This window comes from Oxyura jamaicensis, chromosome 2 (assembly GCF_011077185.1).
Source record: "Oxyura jamaicensis isolate SHBP4307 breed ruddy duck chromosome 2, BPBGC_Ojam_1.0, whole genome shotgun sequence".
Taxonomy (NCBI): domain Eukaryota; kingdom Metazoa; phylum Chordata; class Aves; order Anseriformes; family Anatidae; genus Oxyura; species Oxyura jamaicensis.
The window spans coordinates 84,400,999-84,419,547 of NC_048894.1; the positions used below are offsets into that span (position 1 = coordinate 84,400,999).

Genomic DNA, 18,549 nt, shown 5'->3' on the forward strand with positions numbered 1-18,549 from the left:
TTTATTTTATTTTATTTTATTTTATTTTATTTTATTTTATTTTATTTCACTGGTCTGGCATGCAGGGTGCTCATAGATCAAGAAAAATAGTTGTTTCCTGTCAGTTGTCATTTGTCCTCATAGGTTCTCTCATTATGGAATTATTGATTGAATTTTTTTAAAAAATAAAATAAAATCTGTATTTGGAGTGATCCCTTAATTCCAGATTGCTACCATGGCAGTGATGAAAATATAACTTCTAGGGTTTTGCAGACTGTATGATTTAGTTCATATTGTGATTCACAGTGCAATTTATGACATAGTATCCTAGAATCATAAAATGGTTTGGGTTGGAAGGGACCTTAAAGATGATCTAGTTCCAACCCGCCTGCAATTGGCAGAGATACTTTCCACTAGACCAGGTTGCCCAAAGCCCCATCCAGCTTGGCCTTGAACACTTCCAAGGATGAAGGATCCATAACTTCCCTTCCTAATTGCCCTGACCCATGTATAGGACCTTACACTTGACATTTTTGAACCTAATGAGGTTCATACAGGCCCACCTCTCAAGCTTGTCCAGGTCCCTCTGGATGGCATCCCTTCCCTCCAGTGTGTTGACCACAGCTTGGTGTCATCGTCCAACTTACTGAATGTGCACTCAATCCCACTGTCCATGTCACTGACAAAGCTGTTAAGCTGGTCCTAAAAGTGGTATAGAGTGAAAAAAATATAACCTGAGTATCCTTTCACATCACTAATGTTTGATAAATGTTGTGAAGTACTGTTTTACTTCTCTAATGCATCTGTGTATGAGTAAACATCAAGATGTTTACATACTCACACATGCTAAGCATATATCTAGTGTCCTTGGTTAGTTGAAGACCTAAACACAAAGATTTTAAAATTAATTGCTGCTTATCTTGCTTTGTTTAGTTCTGTTTGGAATTTGTGCAAGTGATGAATAAATACATAGAAATTAGTACATTTTTTTGATATACAATACGGTCAGTTCCAAAGCAAACATACCTTTGCTATGGGTAACATTTAAGATTTATAGTTAGAGCTCTATTCTGTCCATTCTTGGCTAATGAACACAAAGTCTGAAGAAGCTTATAGAACTGTGGAGAACTGTGTTGTGACCTGGGATTCCTGTCAGACCCTGGCTGTGATAGAGATTTCATTTGAAAATTTGTAATGCCTTTAGCACTATGTTTATGTAAATTGTGAAGAAAACTAGTCAGAAATTTCTGATAGTAGCTTTTCTTCTTGCTGCCATGTGTGCATAAGTTATAGCCAAATATTACTATAACCCATCTGTAGTCCCCTTAGTACTGCCTCCGGAAAGTGGAGCTTCCTCAGTCACTGTGTGAACAGTCTGATCAGCACCGAAATGTGCCATGAATGTGGAATTCTGAAGTGTCACTACAATACACAGTCTTGGTATTCACGTTCTTATGCTGTAATTCAGAGAGTAAATCTGTTGTTATTGTTGAGGCATATGGTGACATTAATTTTCTGTGTTTGCAGTGCGGCACCATGGACCAGGGTTTGTATGTGAATCTGACTGAGAGGAATCTTCAGGATGCTCAAAAATTCTTCTTAATGCATGAAGTCGTTCAACCAGTTATTCCAATTCCTTACTTCATGGAAGACAACAGCCGATTTTCTCATGTGGTTGTGGATGTTGTGCAGGGCAAGGACATGCTCTTCCATATCATCTATCTTGCCACAGGTATGAACTCTGTGTTGTTGTGATAACTCCAAAAGTGTGAGGTCTGTGAATTTTAATGGTCTGTCAATCGGTTTGGTAGTATATGTAGCACCTTAATGAACAGTTTGTTGTTGTTGTTTCCTTTTTGACAGCATTATCTCTGACTTTATGTTTTCTGAGTGAATGAGTCCAGTAGTGTGCAATGTCTTGGTTTATATTGTGAATTTAGATGCTGGTCTCTTTAAAATTCTTTGAAAGTATGAAGTTTATATGCTGCTAAGAGAGTGAATGGCTGGAAATTCTATAAACAGGAATAAACAGGAATTGACAGGTTTCTCTCTTTCTATTCTTTTTTATGTAGTTAAGGGTATAATCACACTCAAGGTTCATACGTTGCTTCAGTTCTCTGAGTAAAATTGTCTTGATTAGAAGTATTGCTTTCTAGGTTTAAAATTTCATTCAAGCTCCTTGAAAACATTGAAGGTGTCAGAGGATTGATTTTGCAGAACAATGGTGTCCCTAACTGATACTGAAATATTAGGTTGGAGTAACATGTTTAGAGCTTTGTGGCAGAAAACTGATCTGTTGATCAACATGAGGAAAAAAATCCTATACGACTAGTTATTTGTTCTTGCAATCAATGTGGTCGATTTCTATAGAATTTCAACATAATCATCACATCAACTATAGAGAAACTGAATCGTTTTGATCACTCTTAAATATGATTTATTATTGAAAATTGTATGTTCTGTGGCTTATCACTTATCAAGAACTTCAGAATCATAGAATGGCCTGGGTTGGAAGGGACCTCAAGGATTGTCTAGTTCCAACACCCCTGCCTTAGGCAGAGATGTCACCCACTAGATCAGGTTGCTCAGGACCTCATCTAACCTGGTCTTGAACACCTCCAGGGATGGGGCATCCACAGCCTCTCTGGGCAACCTGCTCCAGTGCCTCATCATCCTCTGAGTGAAAAATTTCCATCTAACCTCTAATCTAAATCTCCCTCTTTTAGTTTAAAACCATTCCCCATTGTCCTATCATCATCTACCTGAGTAGAGTTCTTCTCCATCCTTTTTATAAGACCCCCTTAAGTATTGAAAGGCTGCAATGAGGACACCCTGGAGCCTTCTCTTCTGTAGGTTGAACAGCCCCAGATCTCTCAGCCTTTCTTCACAGGAGAAGTGCTCCAGCCCTCTGATTATCTTTGTGGCCCTCCTCTGGACCTGCTCTAATAGCTCCACATCCTTGTGCTGGGGGCTCCAGACATGGATGCAACACTCCAAGTGGGGCCTCATCAGGGCTTAGTAGAGGTCACCTACCTTGACCTGCTGGTCACTCCTCTTTCAATGCAGCCCAGGATGCGCACTGCTGACTCATGTCGAGCTTTTCATCCATCAGAGCCCCAAAGTCCTTCTCTGCAGGGCTGCTCTCAATGAGTTCTTCCCCTAGTCTCTGCTCATGTCCGGATTGCACTGGCCCAGGTGCAGCACCCTGTATTTAGACTTGTTGAACCTCATTAGGTTCATATGAGCCCACTTCTCAAGCCTGTCAAGGTCCCTTTGGATGGCAATCCTTCCTTCTATCTTATCAACCTCACCACTCAGCTTGGAGTCATCTGCAAACTTGCTGAGGGTACACTTGATCCCACTGCCTGTCATCAATGAAGATATTAAACAGTACTGAAAAATGTGCATTGTGGTTCAATATATGATTTATTTTTCCCCTGAAAACATTATATATATATATATATTTTTTTTTTTCAGAGAAGATTATTTCTTTTTGAGTCTGAAGAGATTTTTGAGTAATTTGGCACATTTGGGTGGGACAGTATTTCTTGTCATATCCTGGTAGATAAATCTTTCTAATTGTGCTCCTGGAAAGGCGGGCAGTAATCTTAAAGCCTTTAATAAGTTTAAAACTGTGCTTGGATTTGGCCAGTTGTAGTTGAAACATCCTGCTGGTTAGTAAATCATAGTCTTTTAAGTGAATCATGCCTATTCTAAGTTCAGTTTGTACTGTAGCGTTCTGACAGAAACTGAATTACAGAAACATGTACTCGGTTTTATATGAAGACACTGTCACTGCCTTTTAGGATATTTACATTATAATGACAGCATTGAGAATGATGTAATTTATCGCTATTCTGGGTGTCTTCAGTTTTACTGTTTTTCCTTTTATGTCTGATTCAGAAAGTGAGAATCTAAAATTTCAAGTTTTATGGTTGTACTGGGTCTGGCTGGGATGTTAACTTTCCCTGCAGCAGCCCATACAGTGCTGCGCTCTGCACTTGTAGCTAGAACAGCAGTGGTATCACACTGGTGTTGTGTCTGCTGCTGAGCAGTGCTGGCACAGCATCAGGACTCTCTCTAACCCTCCTAGGGGGTGGGCAAAAAAGTGAGAAAGAAACATCATCAGGGCAGCTGACCTAAACCAACCAAAGGGATATTCCATACCATATGATGTCACACTCAGCAATAAAAGGTGGAAAAAGGAAGAAGAGGGGAGGGGTGGGCTCTCGTTGCGAAAACATCTGTCATCCTCCCGAACACCAGCTATGTGCGTTGAGGCCCTGTTTTAAGGACGTGGTCAAGCATCGCTCATTTGTGGGAAGTAGAGAGTAATTTCTTTCCTCTGTACTTCCACATAGCCTTTACTTGTTTTGTTTAGTTATTCCCTTTCCCCCTCTCTCTTCCCCTTTCCCTTTTTTCCCTTTAGTTGAATTGTTTAATTAATAATAATATTTCCTTAATATTTTTTTTTCTCTTTAATTAAATTATCCTTATCTCAACCCATGAGTTGTTCTTTCCTTTACTTCTTTCCCTCCTCATATGAGGAGGGGGAGTGAGAGAGCGGTTGTGGTGTTCAGCTGCCTAGCACGGTAAAACCACCACAATGGTTCATTAATAAATTGTGTTCAATAACAGTTCGAAGTTCTTTTTATGCATCTTTCTTGCTGCTAAAATACGTTGCTTGTATATTCCTTATGATATATACTTGCCCTTTACATTTATTCTGCTCTGTACTTCTGTTTTCAGTGATTTATGGAACTAGGATTCTATGGTAGCTGAGTCTTCGGTCTGACACCAGTACATGCTTTTATGTAATCAGAAAGGATGTGTTGCATGAATGTGAGAAACTGTATGATCAAGAAACATAAGTAACAATATAGTGTTATGAGAGTTTTTTTTTTTTTTTTTTGATAGAGCAAATTTCACTTCGATTTCACCCAACTGCAGAGTGTTTTTTTGTTTGTTTGTTTGTTTTTGTTAATGTTCCTTTTGTGTGGACTCCCAATTGAGCATAAGGTCTAAGCTTTACTTTCAAAAAACAAAAAACAAAAAACACCAAAACATTAATACTTTTCAGAAACATTAGCTGATTGGTAGAAGTGAAAATGAGCCTCATGTTTTTATATAAATACCATACTTACAATACATGAGGTTAGTGTAAAAATACCCAACTATACAAAAAAAAAAAAACAGTGTAGTTTTCTTAAAATCTTATGAACTGGGAGAAATGACAGTATTTCTACCTTTTTGGTGTGCAAGTCATAACTTTAATTTCATTATATTGGTAATGATGCAGGATCTTAGTTCTCCATAGAGTTAGATTATCTTGTGTAGAAGCCGTGTGGCAGTTCGCACTGAGTTTGCATCCTGAACTGCATGTGGTAAAAAAGATTACCAAGACAACACTGCTTCTATAAACAACAGAAACTAGAAGGCAATGGTGTTAAATGTGGAAACCAGCACTTACTTTAGAACCACAGAATCATAGAGTGGTTTGGGTTGGAAGGGAACTAAAGATCATTTAATTCCAACCCCACTGCCATGGGCAGGGACACCTCCCACCAGACCAGGTTGCTCAAAACCCCATCCAAGCTGACCTTGAACAGTTCCAGGGATGGGGCATCCACAGCTTCCCTGGGCAAGTCAAATGATGGGTCAGATTTCCCAGAGAAGGTTTTCAAGACTAGACAGCTACCCAGTCTATGTTACAACTACTTCTCCCTTGAGCAGGAAATTGGATTTGAGACCACATGATATCTGTTCCAACCAGAATTATCCTGTCTGTCACATTCCAGTACAGTATGCAAATTGGTTGGCATAATCTGCATTTTTAAACAACCCTGTGAGAATAGATGTCACTGTACTACTTGGTGCCAAAAGGGAAATACATTCAGCTCCTGATAACTGGTGGTAAGGAATTATACCTACTGCCATAAAGCGGGATGGATCCTACCCATGCTGTGTGGGATGTATTATACCTAACTTTTGTAGTTATAATTCATTGCAACATTCTTACAAAATTGCCTCTTAAAATTCACAAAGCTGATTCAATAGAAAGGTAAACATACAGATTAGACTGAATACAAATGAATGCTCTGTGCTAATCAAAGCAAAAATCCTATTCTTTGAAGCAGATAGGCAGTAGTTAAGAGAAAATTCTTTCTTCCCTCATCTCACATCCACCTACTTCTCCAACCTATTATCAGAATACAGGTATGACAGAGGAGAATAACCCTGACAGTATTAAAAGTATAATCCAATTTCATTAAGTCTTAAATAGAGATAATATTACTTAAAGAGAGACTGGGAATAAGCAAACCAATGCATTAATCTGATGTGTAAACAGCCTTCATTTCTTAAACCTCTGCCAAGTCATCATTCTTCTGGAGATTCTGATGTGCTGGGATTTAACAGCTACTGCTGGGATCAAAAATATATTCTACTACTTTGGAAACACATCTTAATCTTCTGCTGCCCTGACTTCTAACAGAGAAAGAAGGGATCAATCAATCCCTGCACAATCTCTGTTGCTTAGAACTAGCTCAGTGATGCTGTCTTTAGGCAGGCAGAAATCCCTGAAACATTTTTCAGTGGTTCAGAAAAGAAAGTCCAGGAAAGAATTCACAGAAGTTCTGAACTACAAATTATCTCTAATAATAGGTTAAAGGTAGAACAGGTTAGTGAATGATCTGACTAGTTCTGACTACTTTTTAAATTTCAAAAAAGTAAAAACAAAATGGTGTTATGTATTTCATAGTTCAGTGTACTTGCCCCTTTTCTCTGTCCTTTTGTCCTTTTCTCCTCTCCTTTTTCTTTCTCCCCTTAACTTTTTTTTTTTTTTTTTTTTTTTTTCCTTTTCAGTTTACATGCCTAGGTGTCCTGTGATTAAAAACTTTGCTAATATAAAAAAAGTCTCCAAAGCATTTTTCAGGATACTGCAACAAGAGCAAAAGCTTGAGAAAATATACTCCAAGTAGCCTTTATTTAGAAGGTCGTTACAAAATGTATTGATTTATTGGAACAAATAAGAAAATTCTTAGATTTGTTGTATTAGATTATTTTGAGGGTATTCTGAAACCAGTTTCTGGTTGCTGGCTTTTGAGAATTCAGAAAAAAATAATATTGACATTGTCTGAAAATAAATTTCAAGGTCATTTTAAAAATGGTGTAAAAAAATCCCATGTTTTCTCAGTACTTGTCTCAGTGGGCAGAATATATACCCTCTGTATCCTGAGCAGAAATTATATATGCCTGGTGGTGGATCTTTATTATGGTAATTTATGGTTTAGCACTGATGAAATTAAGGTATAGTTAACTTACAAAGATCTAGTGAAACGTGAAGAAATATTTACTGTTGGTTGCATAGCTTATCTCTGTGCTAAGAGTGGGCTTTTCACTGAACTGAGCCTGATTTTTTGTACCATAAAGACAGGTTTTATTTGAGACTTAAAGATGACCACAGTATGTTACGGAAGCTGTATGAAGAAGTTCAGGAAGGTAGCATTTTTTTTGTTTCCCTCTTAAGACCTCAAAATTGTACATAGCAATGGAAAGAATAATGGTTAAAAATAAAAATAAAAAATAATTGATGAAACACATGTAATAATGATTATAAAGGCACGTGGAGGTTTGACAAAGAAATTTCAAAAGGAAATTGCAGATGGATTTTTCATACATTTGCCTACAGCAGGAGAATAACAGGTATTAAATCTACACAGCTGTAACATTTTTGCTATTGAAGCCCTCCCTGATGTTGTAGATTTTCCAGAGATTAGTCCTTACCTCATGAAGTGATTTGGAGTGTGCATGACATTCATTTTGGAAATGCTATCAAAACATTTTATATTTCTCCTATTTGTCTTACTAGATGAGAGTTAATTGATGCAAAGTAGTGAAAGATTTGATTCCTCTGCTTTTTGTTACAATACTATCTTTTTACTTTTGTTTTTGTTAGCCATACAGGACACATTTTGCTAAGGAACGACCCAAGATCTTAAAAAGAAGAAAGGGAAAGGGAAAGAGAAAGAAAAAGGAAAAGGGAAAGGGAAAGGGAAAAAAACAATGAATATGTGGTTTTGCTTCAAAATCTTGGAGGAAATATTGTCATTTTCCTGGCAGACTACAGGTTCTGATCAAAGTGTGCAGCTTTCATATTTAATGAGCGTAGTGTCTTAATATATGCAATAAGTGTGAAGCTATGGACCTTAACATTATAAGCAAAATATATGCTTATATACATTTCATACATGGTGAAGAGAGCAGCAAAGCTTAAATTGACTGCATTATTTTTTTTTTTTTTTCCAATTTGGCACTATTTCTGACTGTATTATCTCAAGTGTGTTGAGATTATTGAAAGTGATCTGCAGATAGTTTTTGTCGAAAGAAGCTCTAGATATTTCCTGTAAGTTTAAGAACACCTTTTTAGTCTAGAAACTGCCATATAAATGCAATAATAACAATTATCAAAGTAGTTATAATTTGAGTCACAACTCAAATGTGAAACTGGTAGGTAGACTATTTGTATGTATTAATGCTTTCTAGTTCAAAAACAGAGCAACGGGAAAAATCAGAGTGCAGATAGATAATGGGGAATATGCACTGTAGCAGACAATAGAGAGTTTTAAAACTCTTTCTCATCTGTTAAGATATTACCAAAATTAGAAGAAAATGGTTGCTTTGTTTCTCTGTCTTGCCTTGATAAAGGCATAGTGTGTTTATATACAGTTGTAAAGCTCCACTTCACTGTTTTTAATATTACATCCCTGTAACTTTTTGTCCTCCTGGCTTTTTGTGGTATCATTTTAAGAGGTTTGAAGCATGGACAGTTACCAATTACTTTTCTGTCTAGAAATGGTGCACCTTGGAAGACACCAGTCTTCCAAGATCAGCAACATGATGATCATGAACATTGTTTAAAAAATTATGCAGTAAATCATCAAAGGAATAACCTCTGCTATTTTTGCAGTGACCTCTACCACCGATAAAGGAAAATCTACTTGAGTGAACCCATTTTTTACATTAATATTTCCATGAAACATTATGCTGTGAAGCCTGAAAAAAGATTGCATTTTTTTTTCTGGCTTTGAGAGTCTAATGTTCACTCTGGGATTTATGCTAATATTATTAGTGAGAATGTTTCTTATATACTCTTTCCAGAATATTTATAATATTTTCCATACAGAATAAAAAGAAAGAAGGACAGTGTAAACCGTAGCCATTTTACTAGGTAATTTAAATACAGAAAAGTTGATTTGCCACTGTCTTATGTATTGTGTCACCTGTACAGGGCAAAGTGGCTTTAAAATGTTACCAGATTGGAAGGTCCACGTTTGAAGTCCAGGCTACAAATGATGCTGTCAAACTCTAGAGAATCAAACCCTGAATAGTAGATGTTTGCTACTGATTTCCCTTGGCTTCTTCACTGTGTGTGGAGATCTTTCATTCTGCCAGCTCCAGTCAGATAGCACTAAAGAGGTTTCTTAATAAATTGATGACTAAGTAGAGCTGGTTAAATTATTCATTGACAGCAACTTATATGTGAGAACCATAGCCTTTTATTTGGTTCACAAATTACCCACTATTTATTTGTAGTCATTTTTTATTGTTATCATCAACTCATAAATAGCTCATGATTTTGATTAGTTTGTTGCTGGTATTTGCCCAGATAGTTTGTTCATATTTTAGATAACATGTTCATGAATTGCTTGCTGCAAATAGATGGCATTTGTATTCTGTTCTCATGGGACAAATTTAAGTAGGAGAAGCCTTTTCATCTGTTCACAAGTTATGGTTATGTCTTTATAATTGCCCAGCTCTATCGGATAAAGACTGTAAATAAATGTCCAAAGAACATACGGTGTGGGCTCTTCTGTGCCATCACTGGAAGTCAGAATTCCTGCCAAAAGCAGCTACTGCCCAAAGAACAGCCGTCTCTGTTTGCATGCAAGCAAGACTAATACAGAGGCTAAGAAGGAGGGAAGCTGTGAAGAACTGGTTGAGACTTTGTCTCCACCTTCCATTCCATTCCAAGGAGATAAGCTCCTTTGTGTCAAAGTGTTGCTGAGTTCTCAACACTTGTTTGACTACTTTATGAATTTAGGATGACCAAATAACCTTCCCTTCTTCCTTCCAAGTTATTCAGAGACTGTCACCTCATCTTCTTGGCAGGGAAATCAGACTGGAAAACCCCTACATTCATATGTTAGTAGGTGATTCTAAAGCACAGATTGTCAAGCTGAGAGTGAAGAGATGTTCCTGCTGTCTTTAAGGCTGAGGTCTCTATTAGCACCTGAACCTATATTCAGATGTCTCATTTTTTGTTTGTTTGTCTTTTCCTGCCCCAGAACAAACAGTGTAGCTCTTGTGGGAGTGCTCAGTCAGTGTTCAGAACCCTTCTTGAGAGATGTGGGGTGGGAATGTTCTCTGTGAATGGGCTTGGCTGTACAGAAGCTTTTCAGAAAGGATTGGGCATCTTGGTACATTACTTACTGAGTATTGTAACATCTGTAGAATATTCCGCAAGGTCTTTTACTTTTAAAAAGCCTTTCATTTAAGGTGAAGAGTGACTTAATGAACCCATTGTTGAACATAGAAGAAAGCTGAATACTTATTAAATCAAAAAAATTTAAACCCTACATGAAACTCCTTTTGACCCTGAAAAGAAGGAAATGGAGGATCACAAGTATGTTGACATCATGTATATGGTAGTCAGTGTAAGCTGTGTGAGTAAAGTTATTGTGATAAAGGATATTCTACTGAATTATTTTTGTTCATATGTAGGAGCTTCTTCATTTTGCAGCATTTTTCTCAGTAAGCCTCAATAAATCCAAATGTTTATGACTAAGCAAATATAAGCAGTACCACTGGTAATCAGCATGGGTTTTTTTGTTGTTGTTTCTTTTTTATTTTTATTTACTGATTTATTTAACTTGAAAGTGTCATCGTAAAGGGAATATTATGTTACCGATAGTATTGTGGCCTTTCTGTGAAGTGTCATGTAACCTGCAGGTAGATTCACAAAAATGTAGATTAGGTTTTGTCTGCATTTTACTATATCAAGTCACCGAGTAAGAGTCATAAAAAGCATTTGCAGCAAAGACTCACTTGTATACAGAGTTATTCCTTTAATTTATTTTTTATTTTTCTTATCTCACAAATCTTGGAAATTTGTTTCTATAACTGCCTGTGATCAGAAGGAATGGGAATGACCACAACCAGCATAGTGACTAGATCACTTGTCTAGGAGATAAGAGCTGATTTTTATCTATTGCCCTGTTGTCAGATGTCCCACCTTCTAGACTCTTATACAAAGAATATAATGTAATATGATAATATGCATTTTATATCATGGCTATTACCGCTTTAATGTTCTAGGTTAGTGAGATGAAAATCTGCTAGGGAGGGGTTCTAGGTTCAAGTCTCTAATGGCAATTTTGCTGCTGCCTCATTCCATTTACTTCCTAACTTACATTCTGTTGGAAAGAAAATGAGTGATAGCATTTTCCTTCTCCATTTTGGAAAAAGTTGTGCTTTAGGCTGAAACTGCTGCTGACATTCCGTGCAAATCATACTTTATTGGTTATATATACTGGACTTGGCTCATCTGGAGACAGAGGCATACAGACATGTACTGTGCAAGCTGCAAATGAGTTTGAGTAGAAGATAGCCCTTGACTTATTCTGGTCAGCCAAATTTATAATGCTACTGGATTGCTACAGCAGTCAGTTGTCTTTCTGACACTTCCAATCAAAATAGTAGCATATGACTCAGTTAAGAAATCAGGCAAGGTTTATTGTGGGTTATTATCTGAGAAGTAGTTTTCTCCACTTCTGCATGTAAGTGCTTCTTTGATCTGGTCACTGGAAAATTTATTCAGTGGGAAAACACTACCATATTCATAGCATGCTTTGGGTAGTACAAGGTACTTATTTATTGTGGTGGCACAAAGGGAAGACAATAAAAAAGTAATAGGAGCAGTAAGCACTCCCTGTCTGGTCAGATCCAATCAGAGTTAATACACCTCAACTTTAGAAGACTGGCAGTGACCCAGGGTCTGTATTCCATAGTGATTTTATCCTTTGTGTACAGCACGGCATTTTTCAGTTCTGCAGATATCAAGCTTTAAATCATACCAACCATTTCATCTTGCAATTAATATATATATATATATATACATATTTTTTTTCTACTGTTTTATTAAGAGGTTACACGTTTCTTTGAAGGTGCTTATCTCCACTATCGGAGCAGTTCAGTCCTGGATGCTGATTAAACATGTTAGCGGTCTATCTTAAGTTGGAATGTCTTCTTTTCCTGAGAAGAAGCTTCTGGGAATTTAATATAGACTTATCATTATTATTAATTACATTGCAATTTGTTCTATTTAGCAGCAGCCTTATATTTCTGTTTCCTTTCAGAATCCATCATATGAAAATTAGGTGTCTCTTGACAGGTGTAATGTTTCCCATTCAGAATCAATAGACTACATATGACTTGTGTCATCTTTGCCTCAGAGTTTCAGGTTTTGTGTGTGTGTATGTGTGATTTTTAGTAAACTAAAAGTTGGATGATGCCAACAAGAATGTCTATAAATACCATAGATTTTGAAATGGGTGTTCTCTAGAATATATGCTTTCACATGTAGCTCTTGATATTGGATCTGGGAAGTGATTGAATCACCATTTCTGGAGGTCTTCAAGAAATGTGCAGATTTAGAACTTAGTAGCATGGTTTTGTGGTGGACTTTAGTACTAGGTTAAGGGTCAGGCTAGATGATCTTAGAGGGCTTTTCCAATCGGAATGATTCTATGAGTCTATGATCATCTAACTGGTCTTAGGGAGTAAAATATTCTCATGTCTGGGAGTAAAAGAGTGTTGCCAATAACACTGCTTTCAACCACCAAAGAGAAATGTATCTGAACTGTAGCCTAATTTGTACTAATTTGCTTTTGTTTGGAGGTACAAACTAGATAGCTCACTTGAAGTAAAACCTTAGGTACAACCCTAAGGAATCCTTATATGCTGTTTCTTGTCATAATATGTTGATAAGAAGAATTCATAGCCAACAAACAGAAATATTTGAGACTTCTAAAAAGTAATAGTAGTCTGATAGCACATGCAGGTTAATGTGCATATGGGTGGGATCTGTTTGCTTCAAATATAGTAATTATGATAAAAGGCAATAAATATGTACATCTTCTTTTGGCTGTAGGTTTGATGCACCAACATAGTCTTGACATTTGTTCTATTTCATTTTGAACCTGACATTAAAATGCATTCTTTTTCTAACCTGGAAAAATGTGTCTTTTTGCATGCCAGCCTGCTGTAAAAATAATAATAAAAAAATAAAATACAAATGCTGGCTACATTTGTCATGCTCCTTGTAAATTTTGTTTTGCTGAGTTATTTTTATGGTCAGAACTTGGATAAATTAAATACAATGCAGCACGAACTGATCACTTGGTAAGATCAAGGACTTTGTGCTTGATGTTGTCATGAATTGTGTTTTTGCTCCATATTGTGTACATGAGATTTGCTGATACCTTCACAGCGAAGAAAAAGAGAGAGCACAGGGTATTAAAGCTAAATTTGAAATTGTGTGAGTCACCTGTTTGCCAAGTCCTAAGAAACATCTTTCTGCTCCCCAACTCATTAAAGCTTCATGTGATGCTGTAGTTTTAACCACATACTCTTTGCAGAAGCATCATTCCTTAAACCAATGTTAGTATCTAAAGTATCGCAATGTGTTTGAATGCTCACATTTTAATATAACTTTCTCAAGGGGATATAAATAATGATACTTGGTATGAGAACACGATTGAGTAGCTGTGCCTTGAGCTAATCTGATATACATCCATAGGATTATCCTCCTTTATGAACACAGCAACGTGACAGAGAAAGGCCATTCCATTGATTCAGTGATCCTGATGGGTAGGTACCCATGTGGGGAATGAAGAGCTGTGATTTAATTCCTCTTGGAGTTCAAAGTTCAAAGCCATCTGTTCCACCTCCTTGCTGAATGCTTAATTCAGAAAAGAAGGGGTGGCTGTGGATGGGGGAGGAAGCCTCCTAAATCCACTTACTGGTGGTATATTATTCTGCAGGCAGAATGCATGGTTCATCTGGCCTGAGAGAAGAAGCACAGCAGCTCACAAGCCAAATAAGCAGAGAATTCAGCTAGAGAGGTTTTATTGCTTCCAGACCATGCTGCAAGGACTATTAAAATATTTTTCCAACGCCTTTTTAAATAAGCAGAAAGTGCTCCCTGAAATCCCCCAAGGATAGGAAAGGCACCTTTTACTTGCAGAGCATAAAATCACATCAGAACCTGCTGAAAGCAAGGAAGAGGAGCTTTTCGCAGACTTAGTATATATTGCTTATCTCTCTCCCTCCCTGTTCCCAGCAGTTCGATACTCTTCCTCAGTGGTGCATGGTAATTCAGCTCTCAGAGACCATGATTTTTCTTGGCTGTAGCTGAGACTTTAGTTCAGCTATCTCCTGTACATCAAGGAAGAATTAGGTAAATGTGTATCACCGGTTTTGATTTTTTCAGTAAATCAAGCCAGTGTGCCAGAAAACAGCATAACAAAAGAGGTTTGAAATCTCCAGTTGCATAAAACAGTCTTAGAAAAAGTGAAGTTTCAAGGTGTTTTTCTTTTTTTTTGTTTTTTTTTTTTTTTTTTTTTTTTTTTTCCCTTTAGATGGTATTACTGTTCTGAATACCAGTTTCACACATGAAACCTCAAGAGAGAGAAAGATGGCAATTGGATACAGATCTCACAAGTCTTCAAATTGATCCATAACAGCATTTTCTTTATTAAAACTTTTATCATTGAAAAGTAATAAAATGATCTTGAAAGTAAAAGATTATGAAAAGATACTGCTTCATATAGTCTTAAAATAGGTACTGCTTTTTGTCTTATAAATAAAAGTAATGCAGTACAGATTGAAATTTTAGTTATTAAATAGTTTTGCATTGACTGTAGACAGTAAAAGATCTGTAGCCTCTATATAGGCATTAGGTAGGCAGCTGCTTATAGGTATCATTTTATTTCTGAGTAGGTTAAGTGTTGTGTTATAGATGGTTTCAGCACCTCCAAATCTGACAAAATTTTATGAACATGCATCTTATCTCCCTCACTCACATCTTTGATGAGCTGAAAATCTCTTATCAGATTGAAAACGGGAGAGAAGTAATGAATAAAGGTGTGACAATGAGCATGAGTTTTGCAAAATACATACATTTTGAGATTGTTAAAAGTACTTTGTTTATTTTTTCAGACAACATGAAACATCTGTTTTAGGTTTAAGGAGAGTAAAAAATTGCTACTAGTGTATACGAGCTTCAATCTAGCAAGCTGAGAAAGGGGGTGATTTGATTTGAAAGTCTTTCTTTGTGAAGGAAACAGACCTAACTGATGTGGAGTCTGAGATGGCAATCCAGAATGTATTTTGTTGCTTAGCATGGGTTCGTGCTTAAGCTTCTAGAAAAGACCAAGGGGAAGCAGTAAAAATAAATTTAAATTTTAGGGATTACCAGCTTGAAGCTCATAAACGTACTCTTTCCAAAAAGGCATGTTGCTCTGCTTTAGCTGGTAGTTGCTTTGCATTGTCATCTCAGATAAATCTGAATTTCTCTGTAGAAATTGAATTGTGTATTTATTTGAAAATTTTTGAATGAGTTGTATTTAAATCCTTCAGCTGGGTTTAAATTCCAATTCAACATGAGACATGAAATGGTCACTGAGGGATGTTACACAAATTACTCTATTTTATAAAATGTAATACCTTTTTGATTCACAGGCAACACTGCTAATGGAAACCTTAATAGCACCAACTTAGAATCAATTGTACGTTGAGGAGCAGAAGATGTTGTGTTTATTAAAGCGGGTATTTAACGCTTTGCATGTTGATTACTGGAAGCTTTTGCTGATTCAACTGCAAATTGAATGTGTTCTTGTTGGTTTTGATTATACATGGAAATTAAGTCTACAGGGGAAAGAACAATTCTCAAGAATGCATTATGTTTAAAAACCTTTCTCTGGAAAACAGTAAAGAAAGGATTGAGATGTCAGTTGTTCTGATTTTCTTTGATAGATACATTTCAAAAGTGTTGTATTTGAAGATTGAAGTTAAATTCCTGTAGCATGTTTGGGGTTGTGGTAGTGTTTAATCTTCAACAGTCAAACAATCCAGAAAATGTATTAGGGCTACATTATCTTGTCTTCATTTTATTTTTGAGCAGTGTTTTTTATTAATTTGCATTTTCTTTATGTCCTACCAAACATGTGGCTTTGTTTGAGGAAAGCTCCTGATTTTGGAATAACTAATATCTAGATCAGTGCTTCTTAATCAAAAGAGTTGTTGAGGCAGCAATTCAGTATCCTTTGTAGAAAGGACAGTACATAAATATTGCCTTCATAAAATAAATTCATGTTAAATTTTGACATACAGTCATAAGAAACTCTTGTTTCTTGTGCAGCTACAACTGAACTTCTCTTAGAATAGACCACTAAGAAGCTTCTCTCACTAAAAAAAATGAAATTTGTGTCTTGATAAAGCATCAGAATTCCATATTAATTTTTGTGAGGTGCAATTTTATTTTTTTTAAGATAGGATGGAAAGTAAAGAGTATACATTTTAAAATATGTCAGTATAGTACTACTCAGCATATTAAGGTGGGAATTTTAAAATCAAACTATATCTTTTTGTATCAATCTGTAGAGGTACTACATTTTCTAATAGTATTTTTAATTTCTAAAGCAGAAGGGTTGAAGCGCAGTCTTTCACTTGTCCTTTGGGCTATGGTGTGATAAAATACATTCCTGTAATTCAGGTATATATACATGTCAGAAAACTGGAGGTAAAAGATACTTCAAGTAACAGAGGATGATTATTTTCTCTTATCTTCTAAGCCTTCTCCCCTTGCTTTAAAACAAATTGTACTCCACCCCCACATGGGAAAACTGAACAAAGATTTTAATTATCCATATTCTAATGATGATTTAACTAATTTTAAAGTTATTTTAAGGAAGGGCGAAAAAGAGCGGGTTTTGAATGCTCTCATATTCTGTGTACCATATGCATCTTTTTATTTTATTTTATTTTATTATACACAGATTGCTAAATCACAAGGCCTGGGCTTTCCCTTTCTAAGCACAACCAGTTGCTGCATTAGCTGTTCCTGTGTCTTTTTTCTATGTTTCTATGTTGCATAAGCCGTTATGCAACCTAATACTTTCTGTCATTGCAATAAATTTCTGCCATTAACCAAATGCATGTTTTGCTTTGCTTTCTTTCAGTTCCTGCAGTAGAAGAACGTAAATACCAGTGATTAAAATTTATTTTTTTCTGAAGGGTGTTTATTGATCACCTTGCACTTTATTTGATTTTGTACTGTTATGCACTCTGTACATTATTTTGTGTTTTTTATTTCAATTCTTCTGAAAGACCTCTGCTTTGAAGACAACCTTATTAATACCCTATTTTATTTGTTGTTCAAATAATACAATTATATGATGAATGTAAATACTGTTTATATACACACATGGATAATATTTAAAAGAAATTTAACATTCACAGTTTTTTTTCTTGCATTGCAACAGTCTTAGTACAGTCTGAATACTTTTGTTTTCCCACTGGAAAAAATGATTTGAATATAAAAATAGTATGCAAAAACACTGCATAAAGGAAAAAAAAAAAAAAAAAACACCAACAAAATAGTTGAAAAATAAAATTTTCTGAAGTATATTTCAAATTACAGTCCTTGAAAGCATATGTAATTTGTATCCATTTCAGCTACAGTTTAAAATGTATTCTCCCAAATACGCATCTGTTAATTTTAAACTTTAGCTTAAAACAAAAAACCCTGATTACTATGTTGACAGATTTTTAAGGTTATAAAGTAGGCTGCTTTCACAGTATATCAAGGCAGAATAGTATATTTCTTGCAGAGATGATACTTAATTAAAGTTCGGTTACGAATGTTTAGCATCCACTTTCTGTCTTGTGTTGACTGCACCTTTCCTTCATATTGGCCACATTTTTTTTATCTCTTAAGTTATAGCTGGATAGACTTAAGACATTTTACTTTTCTAAACAATACTGTGTAGGAAAATAGTCCCTTATTTATATTGGTTGTTCTTAGTTTATAATTTGCAGTCAACTATACTGTTTAATTTTTTCTTGGTTTATGTAAGCAGTGGAATTTCAGATCTGTCAAGGCACCTTGTGGTCCTCAGAAAGTACAGGAATACTTGTTACTAATATTAGGGAGACAGCTGGCATGAGGATATACTTGAGAGTAATTTACAAGTTAGTTTTGTTTGCAGCTGGTACAGTTTAGAAGGCACCAATGGCTTTTTTGTTTGTTTGTTTGTTTTTGTTTTTTGGCAACATTACCAGTACCATAGGCTTCTCTTCTGAAAGATGTTGACTTAGATTCTGTCTTCTACTGCTGTTTTAGGTTGATTTCAAGAGACAAATCCCCTTTTCAAGGTCCTATGCAGAGCCATATTAAAATGAAGATTAAATTAGGTTTTGTTTCACTGTCAGCTATGGCAAGAATTAAGA

The 18,549-nt window shown here is 35.9% G+C and overlaps 1 protein-coding gene across 5 annotated transcripts in view; it reads left to right on the forward strand.

Annotated features, from left to right (window-relative positions):
- The window catches only part of SEMA5A (semaphorin 5A), a 334,501-nt gene that overhangs the window by 210,872 nt on the left and 105,080 nt on the right, over positions 1-18,549 (forward strand). For all 5 annotated transcript variants that reach the window (XM_035319102.1, XM_035319099.1, XM_035319100.1 and 2 more), the window contains exon 11: positions 1,507-1,711. In XM_035319102.1, the coding sequence (XP_035174993.1) occupies positions 1,507-1,711 (205 nt within the window). The remainder of the gene's footprint in view (positions 1-1,506; positions 1,712-18,549) is intronic.